The sequence below is a fragment of the Xyrauchen texanus genome, chromosome 36 (assembly GCF_025860055.1).
Source record: "Xyrauchen texanus isolate HMW12.3.18 chromosome 36, RBS_HiC_50CHRs, whole genome shotgun sequence".
Taxonomy (NCBI): Eukaryota; Metazoa; Chordata; class Actinopteri; order Cypriniformes; family Catostomidae; genus Xyrauchen; species Xyrauchen texanus.
In genome coordinates this window covers 23,234,466-23,254,303 of record NC_068311.1, presented here as the reverse complement: position 1 = coordinate 23,254,303, position 19,838 = coordinate 23,234,466, and the positions used below count along the sequence as shown (strand labels likewise).

Below are 19,838 nucleotides of genomic sequence, written 5' to 3'. Positions count from 1 at the left end.
AACTGAATCATACACATGATATATCCCACAATACTTTGTCAGATAATGTGTTAGATTTGTTTCGTCCCTGGACATATTTGTTTGTTCTTATTTTCTGTCCTCTTGTTTGGTTACATCCATGGATATATGACATTTTATTTCAATTCTGGAGTTCTGCTTCCCTTGTGTGTGTTCCTATTTTGTAGCCTCTTTTTCTCTCTCTTTGCAGGCTGACCAACATCAGGTGTCTGCAATTATGACTGCTACTCAGTCCTCTGTCAATATTGGTTGGTGTGGAAAAGAGCTTCAGGATAAAATCTCAGCAGAACCCGTCTGGATTGGCTCTTTCCCCTCTTGAGTCAGACATGATGTACTGCTCTAGTTTGAGTATACGATTGTTGGTTTTAGTAGGTAACAGTTGCTACAACCAATATGACTGTGGGTGATTCCAGTCTTTCAGAATTAATTGTCCCATTAACTAAGTTTCCATCCAAGGATTTTTTATTTGTGGGTCCAAAAGGCTAAATCCAAGGTTTAGCGTATCAAAATGTTTACCAATATAGCCAATGGAAATGCAAATTATCAATAATTTATCAAATAATTCAAAAAGATCATGTAAACAATTATTGAGTTCAACTTCATTACATTAATCCTATGTCGATATGTCAAATGTCATGAAAAACTAGTTTGGAAACACTTTTTGTCAAGAAAAATGGCATTTACGCCAAAAATTAGGTGTCCCGTGTCAGAATTTACATCAAATTTGTCCTTACAACATACAACATACGGCATATGGAGAGGTACACTTAGACCGATGAGGAGACTCGAGTTTTCCTCAAATTCAGGACAATGACACTACCTTTATTGATGGATGTATTTAAGGACTTTTTAACTGAAGTATTATAATGGGAATTTTTGAGGCAATTTAATAAATTGTCTCGACACTCCATTTTATACAAATGTGGGGACATCCGGGACGCAAAAGTACATCATTTGTAATATGCACAAACGCCTCAAGGACGGATTTATTTTGAGCTCAGCCAAAAACAGTGTTTTTTTTTGTTTTTTTTTTAAGAATGACACCATTTTGTCAGTAAAAGTTCCATTTGAATTGGAAACAAGCAGGAGACAATTTATAAATAAATTCACACATTTTCACAGTCGATAACAGAAAAGAACAAAAACTGGACGTAAACTTAGATATTGATAGCATCTACTTATAAGGCTGTAATAAAAAATGAATGTTCTGTGTTCAATGATGGCATAACATTGATTACCAAAAAAAATTAAAATTTTTTTATAAATTATAAATAATTTATTTTTATTTTTTAAAATCTACCCGCCCCTCCCTCCCTCTCTCCCTCTCTCTCATATTTAAGTAATATCATAAGAGTGCGATATGGCCCTACATCAGCACAGCTGTGATTCTGCCGCAGGCACGAGGCCGCAGGCCGAGTGTCGTAGGTAATTACAGCAGTGATGATGTAGGGCCATATAGCACGATTGCGATTGAGATATTGCTTATATACAAAAGAACATTTGTAAAAATTTGCAAAAATTTAGTAAGGGCATAAAAACGCATTTGTGCATGGAACTACTTTCTTACACTACGGATCAGAACCTGCCGTTGCTGGTTCAAAATAAATGATGCGTCCAAACCTCCGTTAGCAATTCAAAAAGTTCAGAAATTAGACTTCAGAAATAGTATCATGGCTTGTGCTGTTTCTAACAAGTTATTGGATAAACAAGGATGGATGGATGGATTGATTGGTGTTTGCGAGTTCTGTAATTAATCAGTCCGTTGTGTCTCTCAGCTGCAATGAGCCTTAATGCTGAAATTGTTAATTTAAAGCAGTTTACAAATATGTCCTAGCTCAAGTAATGTAGTGGTAATACGAGCGATCACCGAGCGCTGTTCTATGTAAATAATGACTAACGGATTCACTTTGTCACCAGCTGGCTCATATTACACACAAAAATTATCATTTGCCACCACCTGCTGGCTAACATACTGTATGTAATTTCAAAAATAAAAGACAGTAACTCCTAACAGATATGCACTGCTCTTACGCCTTAGTTTAGAACAGCACGAACACAAGCGGAGTGATACACACAGTGAAGCATCCGAGTGCTGATGCTGTCAGACCATCAGTGCTCATGGAACGTCTCTCGTCCAATCAGATTTGAGGACCGGAACTAACTGTTGTGTGTAATAATATATATATATATATATATATATAAAAAAGCACAAATTGCTATTACAGTAAGTCACTTAAAATGGAAGTGAATCACTCCAGTCCATAAATGCTAAAATACGCACATTTTTATAAGTAGTCACAAGCCATAAACATTATATGTATTATTTTGCAGTGATAAAATCGCTTACTAACCTTAACTGTGTGAAGTTACATACAATATAACACCTTTGTTGTAAACCTTTAAGTTAGATATAACTTTACAAAGATAAGTTTATTAAGCAATTATCACACTAAAATCATCTCAACACATATAATGTTGACGTTTTGGGTTTATACTTTTAAAACTGTGTGTATTTTTAAGTTTATAAACTGGTCCCATTCACTTCCATTGTAAGTGCCTTATCGTAACTGCTTTTTTTTAGTTTTTATTAAACAAGGGGCAAGTTGAAATAATTTTGAGGTTGTCGACATGATGCCACAAATGCTGTCGACTGTGCTTAAATTGTATTGAACCTGGAACGTTCCTTTAAGTAATTTGACGCCTTAATGACATTCAGGAATGGGGGGAATCAAATGTATGGTCTTACCCCAACCCCCATGAGAAAAATTAATAAAGGGGCTGTAAGCGATTTTAGCCATTCTGGAACATTCACCATACCAGACGTTGAATTAGCCATGTCCCCTCTTTCCAAAACCCTGCACTCCAATGACACACAAACACACTAGGGACCATTGTGTTGGAGCAGGTGGAGAGCGATGGGTCTCGAAGAGCATTTTGCTATCCAACATAGAGCACTTCATGGGAGCAGGACACCGTACCAGCACTTATACACAATCCAACTTGAATTATTATGTTGGTACAACTAATTTGCCTTAAGTTGATTAAACTTAAAAATGCTTTGCAGTCGGGTGCCTTACTTTAAGTAATTTTTAAAGTTATTTTATTTTTACATTGATGTATCAACATACTGCAAGTCACACAAATGTCTCCATGTAACAAGCTTGTGAAAAGCTCATTCCCTGCATAGTGAATCTTCTAGGTCTACCCATAATATCCCTAAATAACCTCCTACTAGCCTAAACAACCTCACGCTATAACTTTATCAGTTCCTAACTTGTATTGCTTTTCATTTTAACACATACTTATGGCCTTGCATTCTGCAAATTCTCCGTCCTTTCCCACAATTCAATCACAAGACACCAATTATGAAGTACTGAAGGCTCATGGTTGTCGAAGCAAAGAGGAGCTTGACCTGATTTCATTCTGCTGTGATTCCAAACCACATTGGATGAAAACTCAATTATGAGGCTTGTCCTTCTCGCTAAACTTTTTTAAAGGAACTAAGCCAAGCCAACACACGAACACACTCTAATGATAGTGATGCGTTTATGCAGAATTCGATAACATAATTATAGAAATACAAAAGAAAAGAGATACATTACACAAGAGGATTTGCTTTGTTTTCATTCGCTTTAAAAAATAAAGAGGATTTTCTGAGGAAAGCTTTTAGGATAGTGGCTTTTCAGTGCACATTGTGTGTGCTAGCCACAGGGATTGAAAGACATCCTTTGACGAAACACCAGACATATAACAAGGTCAATAAAAAACAGATGGAACTTTATTTGACACTATATAGGAGAAGCCGCCAGCGGGAAATACTTCTATGTTCCAACAGCCACAAGCACTTACTGCACAAATGTTAAAAACACATCAACAGATGATATGCCAATAAAGTGAACAAAAAGCAATGACAGACAGTGGAAACGTCCTTTAATGTTTTAGTTTATTGGAAATTTTTGTACTCGTGGACACTTTGGGGCTATATTATAAAACAGAGCTAATTTCAGGGTAAATAGAACGATGACCTGTTTCCTCCATGCTTCACATCTGTTAAGATGAGCTTTGTACATGCTAGGGCAGTACCTCTGTCTTATTATTAGCCACACCTGCAGCCTAAGTCAATCAACAACACATTTGTCCACATAAATCCCATCCAATTGCAGAGCTGAAACAGGAGTGTGGAGGCACATCTGTCATCTGTCCTGCAAGGCTCCAAAAGCAAAGCCCAGCACTGGCTTTGCTCCTGGACTGACATGGCAGAGTCATTTCAGGTCAGAACCCACTTCTGGAGTTGAAGGAGCAAGCAGGACAATCCGGAGCAGAGGGTTGCTCTGGTGCTAATAATCCACTTGAGATGAAACGATTAGAAGGATTTGGCTTGTTCCCAAATCTTACCACTTACCGCAGCAGAAATGTGTTCCCCCAATTCAATCCCTTGGCTATGTGGCAGAGTTAGGACACTTTCATCACCATCTATGAATCATTCACTTTGGTTCTTGTTTATCACACATCCATGCCAGTTTTTATGGCTTTGGGCAATTCTGACAAGCAAAAGCTCAACTGGATTAAAGATTTGAGGGAGTTTAGCAGAGGCTAAACTATAATAAAATACTTAATTACATATTTCCACTGCAGCGGCATTTGAACTCAACGCCAAAAAACGAAGATCCTCATCTAAGGCGTCAAAACCCATAATTAAGACGTCAGTGGTTCTGAAGTTTGTAGCTATTTGCCCTATTTTCCCCTCATCTTCCATTTTCTTTTTTCAGAAGGAACTAGTAGTATTAAAAAAGGACTATTAAAACATTATTTAATTGGTTAAAGAACACCACTCTATCTGCATATGCATGCATTCAAACTTGGCACCTCAAGACGCAAAGGTTTGATGATCATGCTTAATATGCCGACAACATGCAAGGTCATGCAACGCATTAATTGCATTTTCTTTATTAGGGTAAGGTTATAAATGGTTTAAGCATAAACTGATGGGAACAACTAGTTTTTTGGCCATTACCATGATTTTGCGTTCCACAAAATATAATCGGTTGATGCTGTTCTTACTGACTTACCCAATGTGTGCAAGTTAAGTGCACATGCCCGTTAATGTTTTAAGCAGAGAAACAGAACAACTCTTCAAGTGTCTTGTAAATGCAGTTTGCTTGCATTATATATTTTTTTTAAATAAGCAGATTTTTGGTAGTTATAAGCATGAAAATGGACTACCTGACATTCAGGTATGAAACACACGAGAACTAATGGTGTTTGGCACTAGTGACGTCAAATCTGGTGCAACGCATCTTGAAGATACAAGTTTGAATAATGTCAAGTGTGAATGATTCGAGAGCTGTGGTGGCAGGTAAGATTTCTGGTTAATACAAAAAAAATGTCAATCTATTGTATTCAGAAGATTTGGATTATATAAGCTGTATGGACTTCTTTTATGGTGCCTTTTTGGAGCTTGACAACATAAATCATATAAACATGCTCACTTTGATGTTTTTGGAAAAGATCAGCCTGGACCTTTGCAAAAATCTCCTTTTATGTTCCAAGAAATACAGAAAATAATACAGGCTTGGAATGACATGAGGGTGTGTAAAAGTTGACAGAATTACAATTTTTGTGTGAACTATCTCTTTAATATTAATTGGCAACATTTAAAATACCAAAATTAAACTAAAGAGAAAGTCACAGTTTCTGGTTGGTTATGGCAGGATTTTGCTTAGTGGTTAAATAAGACCTAAAAATGCCCAATTCAATTCTCACCACACAAAAATACACAAGTCAACAGCAGTTCACATCAGCCCTGGCGCCAATGTGTGAGGGTGCCAGGCTGCCAGGAGAGACAATCAACATGTTTGTGCTGTGCTTCAACACTCAGCAACTGGCTAAGCATCCACCACACACAATAACTGGCAGTGACTCAACCAAAGCACAGATAAGATCATGGACACATCTGTGAGAACATTAGAATTAATACAGAGCATAGGGGGGAATAGCACAAAACTGCCCCTACAACCCTAACGAACCCAAGGAGACTCTTGTGCATTCCACAAACATGGTGGGAAGATTAAACGTCAAAAAGGAAAATGTGAGGTGAGACTTGCATAAGGAGACACTTTAATTTGAGCAAAAGTTTGGGTTTATTTGCATCTTTTATTGTTTATTTGCATCTGATTGACTCATTGCTTAAACAGACGTTATTTTGTTTTTACTTGTTTCCAATGAATAATTTCACAACCTGTTTAATTGCATAAGCATTTGAAGGTACCGTTACTCCATCAGCCCCCTTGAGTACTGAGGTTTGTAACCTCCAAGAAAGCACTTGCAATGTGTTAGGTAAAGCATTCGTTTCTGCATTTGCATGAAGTATGTTTCTCGCCTTAGTTCTCCCTATGAAATAATCAATATGCAGTGTTCACTGTAGGTTGCTCTATACATTCTTTAAATGTCTGAAGGCTCTAACTAGCCCCAAGGAATACATTTTGCCCATTAAATCATAACAGACTTTAATCTGATTTCTAAGGCTGATGCTGTGGTGAAGACAAAAACTGTGTCTGTTTTATACGTTTCTGTGAAATTCTTTTCCATTCCTGTTAAATTGTGTCACTCTGCTACATAGTAACAAACAGACATAATCAAGAAAGAAAAGGCCTCTTTCAGTAAAGCTAAACTATCAACCAAAACTTCTACCTGGGGGCTGAACTTTTCCAGGGTCACAGCCAAAATGCTATTGTCTTCCCCTCTACTGACTGCAGGGAACAGAACGGTCTCACATTGCCTAAAAAAAGTGAGCAAGATTAAGCCTTTTCTACCGGCTGTCATTTTCATCTGGCCTCAATAAGTAACTAAAAACCAAAGACGCCAGTCCTCCACTAGGATTCGCCACGTCCACACTCCCATTGTTACCATTCACAACATTACAGTGCTCCTAGTGAGAAAGACACAATAGGGACTGAGAGAAGGTGTAACTCTAGTCTGTGCGGAGTAGTTCAATTTGGCAAGCGTTGTGTTCTTAAAACTCTGTAGAGCACACTACAGCATTTGCCCTGCTGCCAACAATCCTTACATAATCTCTTGTCATGTATTACATTCAGGTACAAGCACATCTTGCTGCAATACAATCAGCATGTTTACATGCACTTAAAATTTTAAATTCAGTCGGATTAATTCAGGATTTATACAAATTGTGCCAGATGTGTGAGACTTGCTGTTGAGAAGCTAGATAGCTACTATAAACATCTACGTAACTTCCCCAGCTGATGTCCTTCCTTCAAATATTCAATTAACAGTGCTGGGTGTAATGTAATTACTACTTAGTCAAAACAGTAATGTAATGAATTACATTTTAAATTCTTATAATCAGATTACAGTTACTGACTTTAATTAGTTTTAAGTACATTATAGAGTTATGATGTATATATTATATAAAAATATACTATATTATATTTTTATATAATATAGTATATTATTTATAATATACTATATTATAAATAATATATTATTTATGTAGAATACATTAATTACGTCCCTGCATCGAGTCATTGTGAAGGAGAAATGTGAGGTGCTGCGTGTATGACTTGTGTGTATAAATGAATGAAGAGGAAGAAAGAGGAAGAAATATAGACATTATTTTTCATTTGCTGAGTGGAAAAGTGTTTTAAAAAGTAACTTAAAAGGGGGCCTGGGTAGCTCAGCGAATAAAGATGCTGACTACCACACCTGGAGTCATAAGTTCGAATCAAGGGCGTGCTTATTGACTCCAGTCAGGCCTTCTAAGCAATCAGTTGGCCCGGTTGCTAGGGTGAGTAGAGTCAGATGGGGTAACCTTCTCATTGTTGCAATAATGTGCAGTTCTTACTCTCGGTTGGGCACGTGGCGAGTTGTACATGGATGCCGCGGAGAATAGCGTGAAGCCTCCACACGCACTAGGTGTCCGTGGGAACGTGCTCAACAAGCCACATAAGATTGATGCGGATGCGGGTGCAACTGAGATTCGTCCTCTGCCACCCTGATTGAGGAGAGTCACTACGCCGTCACGAGGACCTAGAGCGCATTGGGAATTGGGCATTCCAAATTGGGGAGAAAATGGGAGAAAATCTAAAACAAAAATTTTATAAAAGGAACTTAAAAGTAAAGTAATTAGTAATGTGATTCAGTGAAGTAATTGGTAAAGTAATCTGATTACAATTTTAGATAAATAATTAGTAATTTGTAGTGGATTTTTAAGTGATTTACCCAGCAGTGTCAATTAAACATTGTGTCATGTATACTTGATGAATGACAGGGTGAACTGTGCATCATGAAGTTACATTGGCTGAGGTTAGCCAATAATAACAGAGATAGGTCTTAATAAGTAAAAAAGGAGAAATACCTCATTTCTGTGCCACTAGCGAAACAAAAAAAGTGTTCTGATAAAGTTTTGTTTTAAACACTCCTCCAATCTACCATTGGTCAGAAAGGTAGATAGTCCCACCCAAAACTCACACAATTGGTTGACCAATTGCAGTGCCGTCTGGTATGGATGATCAATTAAACAGTTTACAGTTTTTAGGGGAAAACATCCTACAAATTACTTACTTGCAGTATAGCGGTCTGTGTTATTGGGACAGGTGAAAACATTTTACCATAATAAAAAAAAAAAAAAATTGTACATGGAAAAAATTTAAATACAACAAATGTGTATAATATGGCCACTTTAAATTCAGGCTCCATATCGCCTTAGATCTTGTCATATATACAAATTTGACAAAGTAGCAAACAAAAAATAATTCTGTAAACCATTTTAAATTCAATCTGATCTGAAATAAATGTGTCTGGACATTCAAAAGTCCATCTCAATTAGCCTGACCACGGTGTTTCTCACAGAGCAGCATTATCAGTACACAGCGTCACTCAGCAGAGAGAAAATCTGTGTTAGTCACACAAAGCCAAATGTACAATTCACCGATAGGGAAGCTCATATTACCACCTGCAGATAAGGTCATCTTTCTCTAGCCGCCAGCCCTGAAATCAAAGCTGCACAGAGGGGAACGGCTCTAGGATTTGTGATGAACGGGGAGCGCAGGGTTTTTCATCAGATCACTGACACCTTGATGACAGCAGCCCTTAGCAATCTCAGAGCAGCTGTCCCTGAATCTGCAGAGACGATGGCATAGCCAAACTCTGGACAGCAGAAGACCTCCTCTTTCACTCGGATGCAAGATTGGAGTCTATCTACAGATGTTTACTTTACACCACTGGCAGATCTGGGCTTTGGCCCATAACTGATTTACGAGCAGCTTTCCACACTCTGCCTAATGCAACTGTCCTTGTAAGGCAGTGCCAGTATAGAGTTGCATTGAAACTCAGCAGATGCCCATCACCAATCCAACTCCATATACTTAGACCACCCGCTCTCTTACAAACACAGAGGAAAAGCAAACACTGAAATCTACCGAATACAAGAAATATACAGTCATGCCACAAGTCCTCTAACCTTTTTGTGAGAAATCCACCAAACACAAATGATATGGTTCACTGCCGCAGACATTAAGGTACATGCATATATAAATACAGCAATGGTTTCAGTTTCTTAGTAGCGTTCCAAGTCACAAAAACAAAACTCTTAGAATAGTTTAACTATTAAAGGGATAGTATACCCAAAAATGTAAATTCTGTTATTATTTACTCACCCTCATGTTGTTCCACACCTGTAGGACTTACTTTCTGCAATATCAATAATATTATATTACAGTAAGACACTTACAGAGGAAGTAAATGGGGCCAGACCATAGATGTTAAAATACTCCCCAGAAGACATAAACATTATACGTGTTAACATGATTTATGTGCGATAAAATCAGGGATTTACAGTGCTATGATGTTCAACAGGTTACAAGGTTTACTGGACTTATGCCATCATGTAAGTTAGTGATTTTATCGCACTAAAATCATGTTAACACATAATGTTTAAGCCTTGTGGTTATACTTTTGAAACCGTGTGCATTTCAGTGTTTTATAGACTGGCCCATTCACTTACATTTTGTATTTGTTTATTTCTTTTAATAAACAAGTGATGCGTCAATAATTTTTTGGGTTATCAACATTATGCCACAAATGCGGTCGATGACCTCATCTTGTACTAAACCCAGAGCATACCTTAAAGAGTGCAGTTCACACAAAATGTACTTGAACACACCTCTACTATGGTAAACATGTTTTAAATTTCTGAATTAAAATGAATGTCTATATGAGTCTTAAGTCAAAAATGTTGTGATGCAACCATCATGCATGTAGCCATTTTTTGTCATGTGACAAAAGAAACAAAAAAAAAAACAAGGACTGCATCATGATTGTGTCCCACGGTCATATATAAACTCAAAACAAAAACATCCTCTCATTATCAACTACTTTTATTTGCAGCAAACTTAACATGTGCAAATATTGAATCTTTTTATGTTCATTAAGTTCAACAACTAAGACATAAACTGAACAAGTTTCACAGACATGTGGCTAACAGAAAAGGAATAATGGGGGGTCAAAATCAAAAGTAACAGTCAGTATTTGGTGTGGCCACCAGCTGCATTAAGTACTGCAGTTCATCTCCTCCTCATGGACTGCACCAGATTTGCCAGTTCTTGCTCTGAGATGTTACCCCACTCTTCCACTAAGGCACTTGCAAGTTCCCAGACATTTCTGGGGGGAATGGCCCTAGCCTTCACCCTCCAATCCAACATGTCCCAGACGTGCTCAAAGGGATTGAGATCCGGGCTCTTCACTGGCCATGGCAGAACACTGACATTCCTGTCTTGCAGGAAATCACGCACAGATCGAACAGTATGGCTGGTGGCATTGTCATGCTGGAGGGTCATGTCAGGATGAGCCTGCAGAAAGGGTACCACATGAGGGAGGCGGATGTCTTCCCTGTTCGCACAGTGTTGAGTTTGCCTGCAATGACAACAAGCTTAGTCCGATGATGCTGTGACACACTGCCTCAGACCATGATGGACCCTCCACTTCCAAATCGATCCCGCTCCAGAGTACAGGCCTCGGTGTAACGCTCATTCCTTCGACGATAAACGTGAGTCCGACCATCACCCCTGGGGAGACAAAACCATGACTCATCAGTGAAGAGCACTTTTTGCCAGTCCTGTCTGGTCCAGCGAAGGTGGGTTTGTGCCCATAGGCAACATTGTTGCCGGTGATGTCTGGTGAGGACCTGCCTTACAACAGGCCTGCAAGCCCTCAGTCCAGCCTCTCTCAGCCTATTGCGGACAGTCTGAGCACTGATGGAGGGATTGTGCATTCCTGGTGTAACTCGGGCATTTGTTGTGTAACCGGTAATCAAAACTATGAATCTCTCTGGTTGCCCTTCTGTCTCACGCTGGGTCACGGTTTCGCTTTTGACACTGACTGCTTAAGATAATAGTGAGTGAGCGTTTGAGTGATGCGAAGAGATACAGAACGGCAGCTGGCCCACATCTCTCCACACATGGCTCACCACTTGCGGGTGAAGTCCACTCCCGTGTTTATTATGCCGGGACATCCGTCACGCGTAATGAATAAGTGTGCACTTCTCCACACAAACGGTTTCTGTTCTGTTCTGTTTTTTCTTCTCCCTAGCGTTCTTCACGCGCATGTGCAGGGTCCACTTTCCGGCAAGCCGTTCTCCACTTCCTCCGATCCAGGGCATCCCTGGGGGTGACACTGACGTTCTTCATATCTTATTGATTCGATCCATCCACCTCTTCTTTGGTCGTTTTGGAAGTTTCAAGAATTGATACAAAAAACACAATACTGAATTGTGCAATTTTTTTTTTACATGTTAAACAGTCAACTATTAACCACAGATATGTATGTGTTAAATGGCTCAATCCTACTACAAACATTTTTCAAAAATGTATGAAACCAAAATGAATACAAAAATTACATCTCTACAAACTTGGCACATGAGTTTTAAATCTAATTTTCAAAAGATTTTGCCTCTTTATCATTTCAGGCATCCTTACTTGTCAATGACCCAAGCAGTCCTTAGAGAGAGGGGAAAATGAGCCACTTAATACCCCGCAGTACCACAACCTCAACTCGGCTTTGCAGCAGGCCAACACCACCCAGCAATTAAAGTCTTTAAAGAACAAACACAAAAGTCCCACTATATTCACTCTCCCGTGAAGAGAGGAAAGAGGATTCGTCCTCATGCTGGGACAGCAAATAGGACCATGACATTGGGTGGTCAAAGTCTTTATAGCTTAACTCTCTGCAGGCTGCAAGATGTTATTACCTCGAGACAAACAGACTTATCTGGACCAGCCCTGGCCATTTACATCTCCCATTAATAGAGCAAACCAAGTAAGCCTCAAGCAGAAATCGAAGCTATGTGAGCCATGTGACAGCATCCTACAATGGCTTTGGATTATTTATGGCTTAATATTATATTTTGTCTTAGTCTATCTTGCCAATGCCATGCGATGAAAACAGACTATGCTTATGCCTATTTTAGCCACTAAGGATAAAAGTGTATGAATATGTTCAAATATATTAAAACAAAAATTACATTGAAAAGTTCAGTTAATGTAAAACTGTCAAATAGTACACAGTAAAAAAAGGATAATATATAGATAAAAAGATCAATATAATTCCGTACTATAAAAATGTGTGTTATTTAAAAAAAAAAACACACATTTTGGATAAAAGTAAGTAAAATAATGAGCAACACCAGCAATTTATCATAAAGGCGCCAAAAATAAGAACATAGACATTTGTGAGGCCAGCAGAAACAGACACTTTTTCACACAGACAGGAAAATGTGCTGTTAGGTTTAAAAAACAAAAACTGGCATGAGATTACAATTGTGTTGAAAGCGGTGTAATGTTGCATGTCTATAAATAATTGGATATAAACATTGTAAGGCCTATTTGTAATCTTAAAATACAAGAGAAATAATTAAACGTATTGAAAGTAAAGATCTCTATTTAAATGTTTTCCTTAACTGTAAATACTTATATTTATTAAGTGGTTTACTCAACTTATTCTATACGTATAACTAATCTTACTAGTTTTAATTAAGTTACCAATACTCTCTAAACACCAAAATTGCCTTTAATACAAATATTTAAGTGGTCCTAATTAAAGAGTACTTGAAATATCACATTTTGTTATAATAACTTAAATATATAAGTTCCTTAAACTTTGGCTTCGAGTACTACTAACTCAAAATGATCAAGTACAAAATTGCAGCACAAGTCCTTGCGGTTCCAGTCATAATTTATCTTATACTGTATAAGACATGCTATAACTCAATTTAAATGATTAAACAAAGACAACGATACTTTAATCACAGATAAGTTAAGTTTACTTGTAATTAGTTAACATCATTTAAAATTAAGTTCCATTTACTTGAGCCAAATAAGTAAGTTTACTTAGAAAAAGCATGCAAAACAATTGCTTGGAAAATAAGTAAAATAGTAATGTCAACTATTCAGATTTTACAGTGAAAGGTTGATGCATGACAGTTTGCACAAAGCCAAGTCAGCATGTAACAAAAAGCAAAACAAATCAAAGTACTCAAGGCCTTTAACAAATAAATGTTTCTGAACTGAAAATATAAGGAATGTTCATTTGTGATCAGGCTATTTGTCTCTAAAATTATCTTTAACAATAATATTTTTGCACCGGACATGAAACTGCAGCTTAAATATAACTCATACAATATTCTTTTCTTATTACACATTAAATTTCTTAATCCCCCAACAAAACTGCGCATTATATTCTGAATCTTGCATGGTTGCAAATGCAGATTTTATCTTAAATATTTGTATTGTTGCCCTGATGTCATTGTAAAATGTAAGAGCCATTAAACGGCCATCGTTTGCTTGTCAGTGAGATGTGCCAAAGCATGCTGCAGGAGGTGGGGCTGGTGCACTGGTCCAAAAATGGATACCAGCACAGAGGGGCAAATCTGAGCATGATGCAAATGGTATTATCCATTAAAACAAACACACAAACCCCAGCAAAATACTGCACTAAATATCAACCTAATGGCAGGGCGTAAAATACAGTATATAGGGAAAAACTGTATGAATGAGACAGAGGGACACAAAATACCGGCCAGATCATCTCAGTATTTAAAATGCCATTTATACAATGCGGAGTCTGTGTTTAGAAAAACAAAAATTGTTTTATGAGTATCCCAGTCAAACTAAAGGTTATTTCTTGTTACTGGTATACCAGAGCTGCAAACCTGAGATTTTCACAACCACAAGATCTCATTTCTATAAACAGAAGGATAACTCAATTAAAAGGGCTCAGAGTCTCAGTAATAATTTCCAGATTTGTTTTAATAAATGACACAAAACAGGCCTGTTTAAAATCAGAACAGCAAACGTGCTTTCAATAATGAAATGCTTTAGAAATAGGATTTTCTAAGCAATTAAACATTTTAAACTTATGATGGAAGCATATTTTTTAAATGGATAAATCAAAAACATTTAAATAAATCGTCTAGATATATTTCCATGGTATAGTATTGTAGATTCTGGGCACTTTCTTGGGCATCACAGGAGAGTCCAAACAAAAACATAATGCTATTTGGGTAAGCAGCTCACTATAGGATATGAGATAGACAATGTGACATGTATAAAGAATGTGTTTTAACATTAAAAGCATTCAGTAACTAAAAAATAACTGGGAACCTGGCCACAAAAAAAAAATTTTTTTATTATTTTCTGTGATTAGAATGAATCATAATACAGTTAGGTGGGGTCATTATGTAGTCTATGGAAATACACAGTAATTATTTCAGATTGTGCTGCCTTGTAAATAACAATAAAACAAAATATTTACGGGTTGTTGTTTTTTTTGCATCTGACAGTCTCAAAATTGCCTAAAATTGTGCATAGGAATAAAAATTGCATTAGTTGTAGCAATATATTTTTATTAAGGTACTGTATATCAATGTCTTGCTTCCTTACAATAAATATAAAATCACACTCTCTCTCTCTCTCTCACACACTCACTCACACACTCACTCACACACTCACTCACACACTCACTCACACACACACTCACACACACACTCACACACACACTCACACACACACACACACACACACACACACACACACACACACACACACACACACACTCACTCACTCACTCACTCACTCACACACACACACACACACACACACACACACACACTCACACACTCACACACACACACACACACACACACACACACACACACACACATTTTCAATTGAAATATTAGGAAATCCTATATAGTGATTTTATCGCTTTTATTTTATTCTACGGAATTTCGGTATCATCTATAGTCGCTTACCTTTTTGTGTCTATCTTTAAAAGGCAACGCCGGCCATTGCATCTCCTGCAAGAAGTCCTGCCACTGTTTCTGGTCCTGATCCGATGAGATGAAGACGATTTCCAATTTGTCCTTGTGCTCGGATGATTTTTTAAACTTACTGTAAAACTCACAGAGACTCGCGTTGAACTGCTTGCAGGGGCCGTTTAAACTGCAGCCGAAGTAGAGCCCGAGCAGAGACAGCGCACTGCCCAGCGCATGCACATCCACCTCGGCTTTCTCTCCGTTGACGAGCCGCTCTCCGAGCAGATTCACCAAAAACTCCGACATTGCTGATGAGCTCTCGGTTTCTTTTGTTTATTTAAATGATTTCAAATGAAACCCGAACTGATCGATATCCGCAAGCCCTGGTTCCAGCTTAGCCGTCTTGAAGTGACGCGTGGGTTCTCGAGACAGTGGCCGTCGTTTGTCTCCACTGTGAGCGGTGTTCAGGAATGCGCTCCGGTTATAGACTGGCCCTCAGCGACAGCGCCGACTCCCGCTGTGAGGCTTTTGTGACACCTACTGGCGAGATGGTGCAAATGCACCTCCACATTCTAATGCCAAATGACAAATCCCACAGAAGTAGCTTCCACTTCATATAGATATCAATAAAGGTGTACAGTAGTGTGCAAAATTCTAGGTAGTTAATAGTGATTAGATATAATATTGTATAATTTTCACACCAAAAATAACACCATGAATAGATTTAATTAATTAATTATCATTATAAAAGTGCGTGAAACAAAAAATAAATAAACATTTGGTGTAACCACTCTATGCCTTTGAAACAGCACCAGTTCTAGGTATACTTGAGCACAATTTTTGAAGGTTGTTGGCAGATAAAGAACTTGCCACAGATCTATGTACTGAGGCTGCCTTAAATGTAAAACTCACTTTTGCCATTCAAGTTCGTTATCATCAATCATTTGATTCCATAAACAGCAGCAACTTTCCTGTAACTGCACATAGTTAAGAGATAGTTCACCCAAAAATTCAAATTAAATTTTAGTCAAGTCTCTTCATGTAATTCCAGACTGACTCAGTGATGTTGCGATCCGGATCTGTGAAGGCCATATCATCTGTTGCAAGACTCCTTGATCTACTTTGCAAAATACATTTTTGGAAATCAAAAGTTTATATTTTCTATTGACTCTCTAAAGCAGAAGACCAAAGTGGCATTCAACTGATCACAAAATATAGTCAGGACATTACTGATGTAAAAATCAGCACCATCACTATTTGAAAAAGTCATTTTTGATCAAATCTAGACAGGCTCCATTTCCAGCAGCCTTAACACCTTATCCTTGAGTAATCATGCTAAATTGCTAATCTGGTACTAGAAAATCACCTGTCATTATATCAAACACAGTTGAAAGCTCTTTCATTTGTTAAATGAAGATTAACATTGTCTTTGTGTTGGTTTTTGGGTTGCCACATTATGCAACAGACTGGCATGTCTTAAGGTCAATATTAGGTCAAAAATGGCAAAAAAAGGAAACAGCTTTCTCCTGAAACTTATCAGTCAATAATTGTTTTGAGGAATGAAGACTATATAATGCTTGAAACTGCCAAACAACTGAAGATTTCATTCAAAGTTGAACACTACAGTCTTCAAAGACAAAGAACAACTGTCTCTAACAAGGACATAAAGAGATGTGGAAGGGCAGATGTACAACTAACCAAGAGGATAATACATCAGAGTCTCTAGTCTGAGAAATATACGCCTCACATGACCTCATCTGACAGCTTCATTGAATTCTACCTGCTCGACACCAGTTTCATGCACAATAGTAAAGAGAAGACTCAGGGGTGCAGCCTTATGGGAAGAATTGCAAAGAAAAATCCACATTTGAAAATCTAAAAGAAAAGGTTTGAGTGGGCATAGAAACAGACATTGGACAACAGATAATTGGAAAAGAGTGTTACGGATCTTAACCCCATTGAGCTTTTGTGGGATCAGCTAGACTGTAAGGTGTGCGAGAAGTGCTCAACAAGACAGTCACATCTATGGCAAGTGCTACAGGAATTGTGGGGTGAAATGTCACCTGAGTATCTGGACAAACTGACAGCTAGAATGTCAAGGATCTGTTATTGCTGCACGTGGAGGTTTTTTAAATGAGAACGCTTTGAAGTAGTTTAAGAAGTTCTGAACATTTTATTCAAATTGTAATAGTAATTTTTCACGTTATTAATGTCCTGACTAAACATTGTGATCAACTGAATGCCACTTTGGTTAATACCAATTCCTTTCCATAACAGCAAAATCTGTACATTATACCAAACTTTAGGCCGATAGTGCTGTGGCAGGGAAGAGGGCGGGCCGGGTCGTGAACCTACACATCCTACAGCCTCCGTGAGGGATAAAGGTCGACTGCAGAGGATCGTGCGGGAGAGAGAGATCATTTACGAACATGTCCGTCATGTGTGTGTTTATGTTGTCTTTTAAGTTAATCATTAAACTATTATTTATATTGAAAAGCCGGTTCTCGCCTCCTCCTTTCCATTGATCACTTTACAAGTGTATATATATATATATATATATATAAATTTCTTGGTGAACAAAAAAAATCCACACTCAAAACTCCTTGATGCCAAGGAACACAACATTCTGGAAATAATAATTTTATTGATTTCTGATTACAAACAAAATTGAAATAGAAAGTCATAACTTCCTCTAAGGTTAGTGATTTTCATGATGTTTTGAGATTTGAATTCCCTCATTTCCTCAGTTGAAGGTACTGTCAAAGTGCCTTTGTTGAAAATCACTTCAATGTAAATGTGAAATACTACATCTGGTGATGTTGCACGTACAGCCTTCTTTTGATTCACAGTCTTCATGTGCACAATATCTTAAAAACATGTACAATCAACAGAACAAACTCACTGCACAATTCCATGGCCACAATTAGTTTTGCTTCTGAAGCAACAGCATTACAATTAGAGTTCAAACAGAATAACATTGAAAAATCTTGTAGATTATTGAAGGAGAAAGTCATGTGTAAAGCAGTATGTTGTATCTCAGGACACTAATCCTCTGTGAACATCATTCGGACCAGGTCTGCTTTAAAACACTCCTCTTCAACAAGCTTCTGAGGCTTAAAGAAACAATATAAAACACATAAAGACACTTATTTTTATATCTGGTTTTCAGTGTATAGTGTATTTACATATAGCATCTATGTTCTAAAGTTCAATCCATTGAAGAAAAACATTAATTGATCCATACCGTGCCGTAGCGCAATAAAGTGGGTACAGCATTGAGCTTCAGATTCTTCTTAAAGTCATTATTCGGGTTCTTCCAGCTGCCAAAAACAAAAGCAATAGTGAATGTAGATGTCTGCAGATGTGTATTTTCATATTCTCAGTATATCATTGGTTGGACATCACACTTTCACAATATAATGCATATCGTTTTGTACAGTGCATCCGGAAAGTATTCACAGCACTTCACTTTTTTGTTATGTTACAGCCTTTTTCCAAAATGGATTAAATTCATTATTTTCCTCAAAATTCTACAAACAATACCCCATAATGACAATGTGAAAAAAGTTTGTTTGAAATCTTTGCAAATTTATAAAAAAAAAATCACATGTACATAAGTATTCATAAGACATGTACAGTATTCACAGCCTTTGCCATGACACTCAAAATTGAGCTCAGGTGCATCCTGTTTCCACTGATCATCCTTGAGATGTTTCTACAACTTGATTGGAGTCCAGCTGTGGTAAATTCAGTTGACTGGACATGATTTGGAAAGGCACACAGCTGTCTATATAAGGTCCCACAGTTAACAGTGCATGTCAGAGCACAAACCAAGCCATGAAGTCCAAGGAATTGTCTGCAGACCTCCGAGACAGGATTGTATCAAGGCACAGATCTGGGGAAGAGTACAGAAAAATGTCTGCAGCATTGAAGGTCCCAATGAGCAAAGTGGCCTCCATCATCCGTAAATGGAAGAAGTTTGGAACCACCAGGACTCTTCCTAGAGCTGGCCGCCTGGCCAAACTGAGTGATCGTGGGAGAAGGGCCTTAAGTCAAGGAGGTGACAAAGTACCCGATGGTCACTCTGACAGAGCTCCAGCATTTCTCTGTGGAGAGAGGAGAACCTTCCAGAAGAACAACCATCTCTGCAGCACTCCACCAATCAGGCCTGTATGGTAGAGTGGCCAGACGGAAGCCACTCCTCAGTAAAAGGCACATGACAGCCCGCCTGGAGTTTGCCAAAAGGCACCTAAAGGACTCTCAGACCATGAGAAACAAAATTCTCTGGTCTGATGAAACAAAGATTGAACTCTTTGGCCTGAATGGCAAGTGTCATGTCTGGAGGAAACCAGGCACCGCTCATCACCTGGCCAATACCATCCCTACAGTGAAGCATGGTGGTGGCAGCATCATGCTGTGGGGAAGTTTTTCAGCGGCAGGAACTGGGAGACTATTCAGGATCGAGGGAAAGATGAATGCAGCAATGTATAGAGCCATC

At 38.0% G+C, this 19,838-nt stretch overlaps 2 protein-coding genes across 2 annotated transcripts in view; both read right to left on the bottom strand.

Moving 5' to 3' along the window:
- LOC127629555 (nucleoredoxin) overlaps positions 1–15,794 on the bottom strand; it is an 89,677-nt gene extending 73,883 nt beyond the window's left edge. Inside the window, exon 1 of the mRNA XM_052106646.1 lies at positions 15,338–15,794. Within this exon, the coding sequence (XP_051962606.1) occupies positions 15,338–15,646 (309 nt within the window). The 5' untranslated portion in view covers positions 15,647–15,794. The remainder of the gene's footprint in view (positions 1–15,337) is intronic.
- Positions 15,795–17,970: 2,176 nt separating this feature from the next.
- Positions 17,971–19,838, bottom strand: part of txndc17 (thioredoxin domain containing 17) — a 3,601-nt gene continuing 1,733 nt past the window's right edge. The window contains exons 3-4 of the mRNA XM_052106647.1: positions 18,585–18,660; positions 17,971–18,453 (exon numbers count right to left, since the gene is read on the bottom strand). Coding sequence (XP_051962607.1) covers positions 18,385–18,453; positions 18,585–18,660 — 145 coding nt within the window. The 3' untranslated portion in view covers positions 17,971–18,384. The remainder of the gene's footprint in view (positions 18,454–18,584; positions 18,661–19,838) is intronic.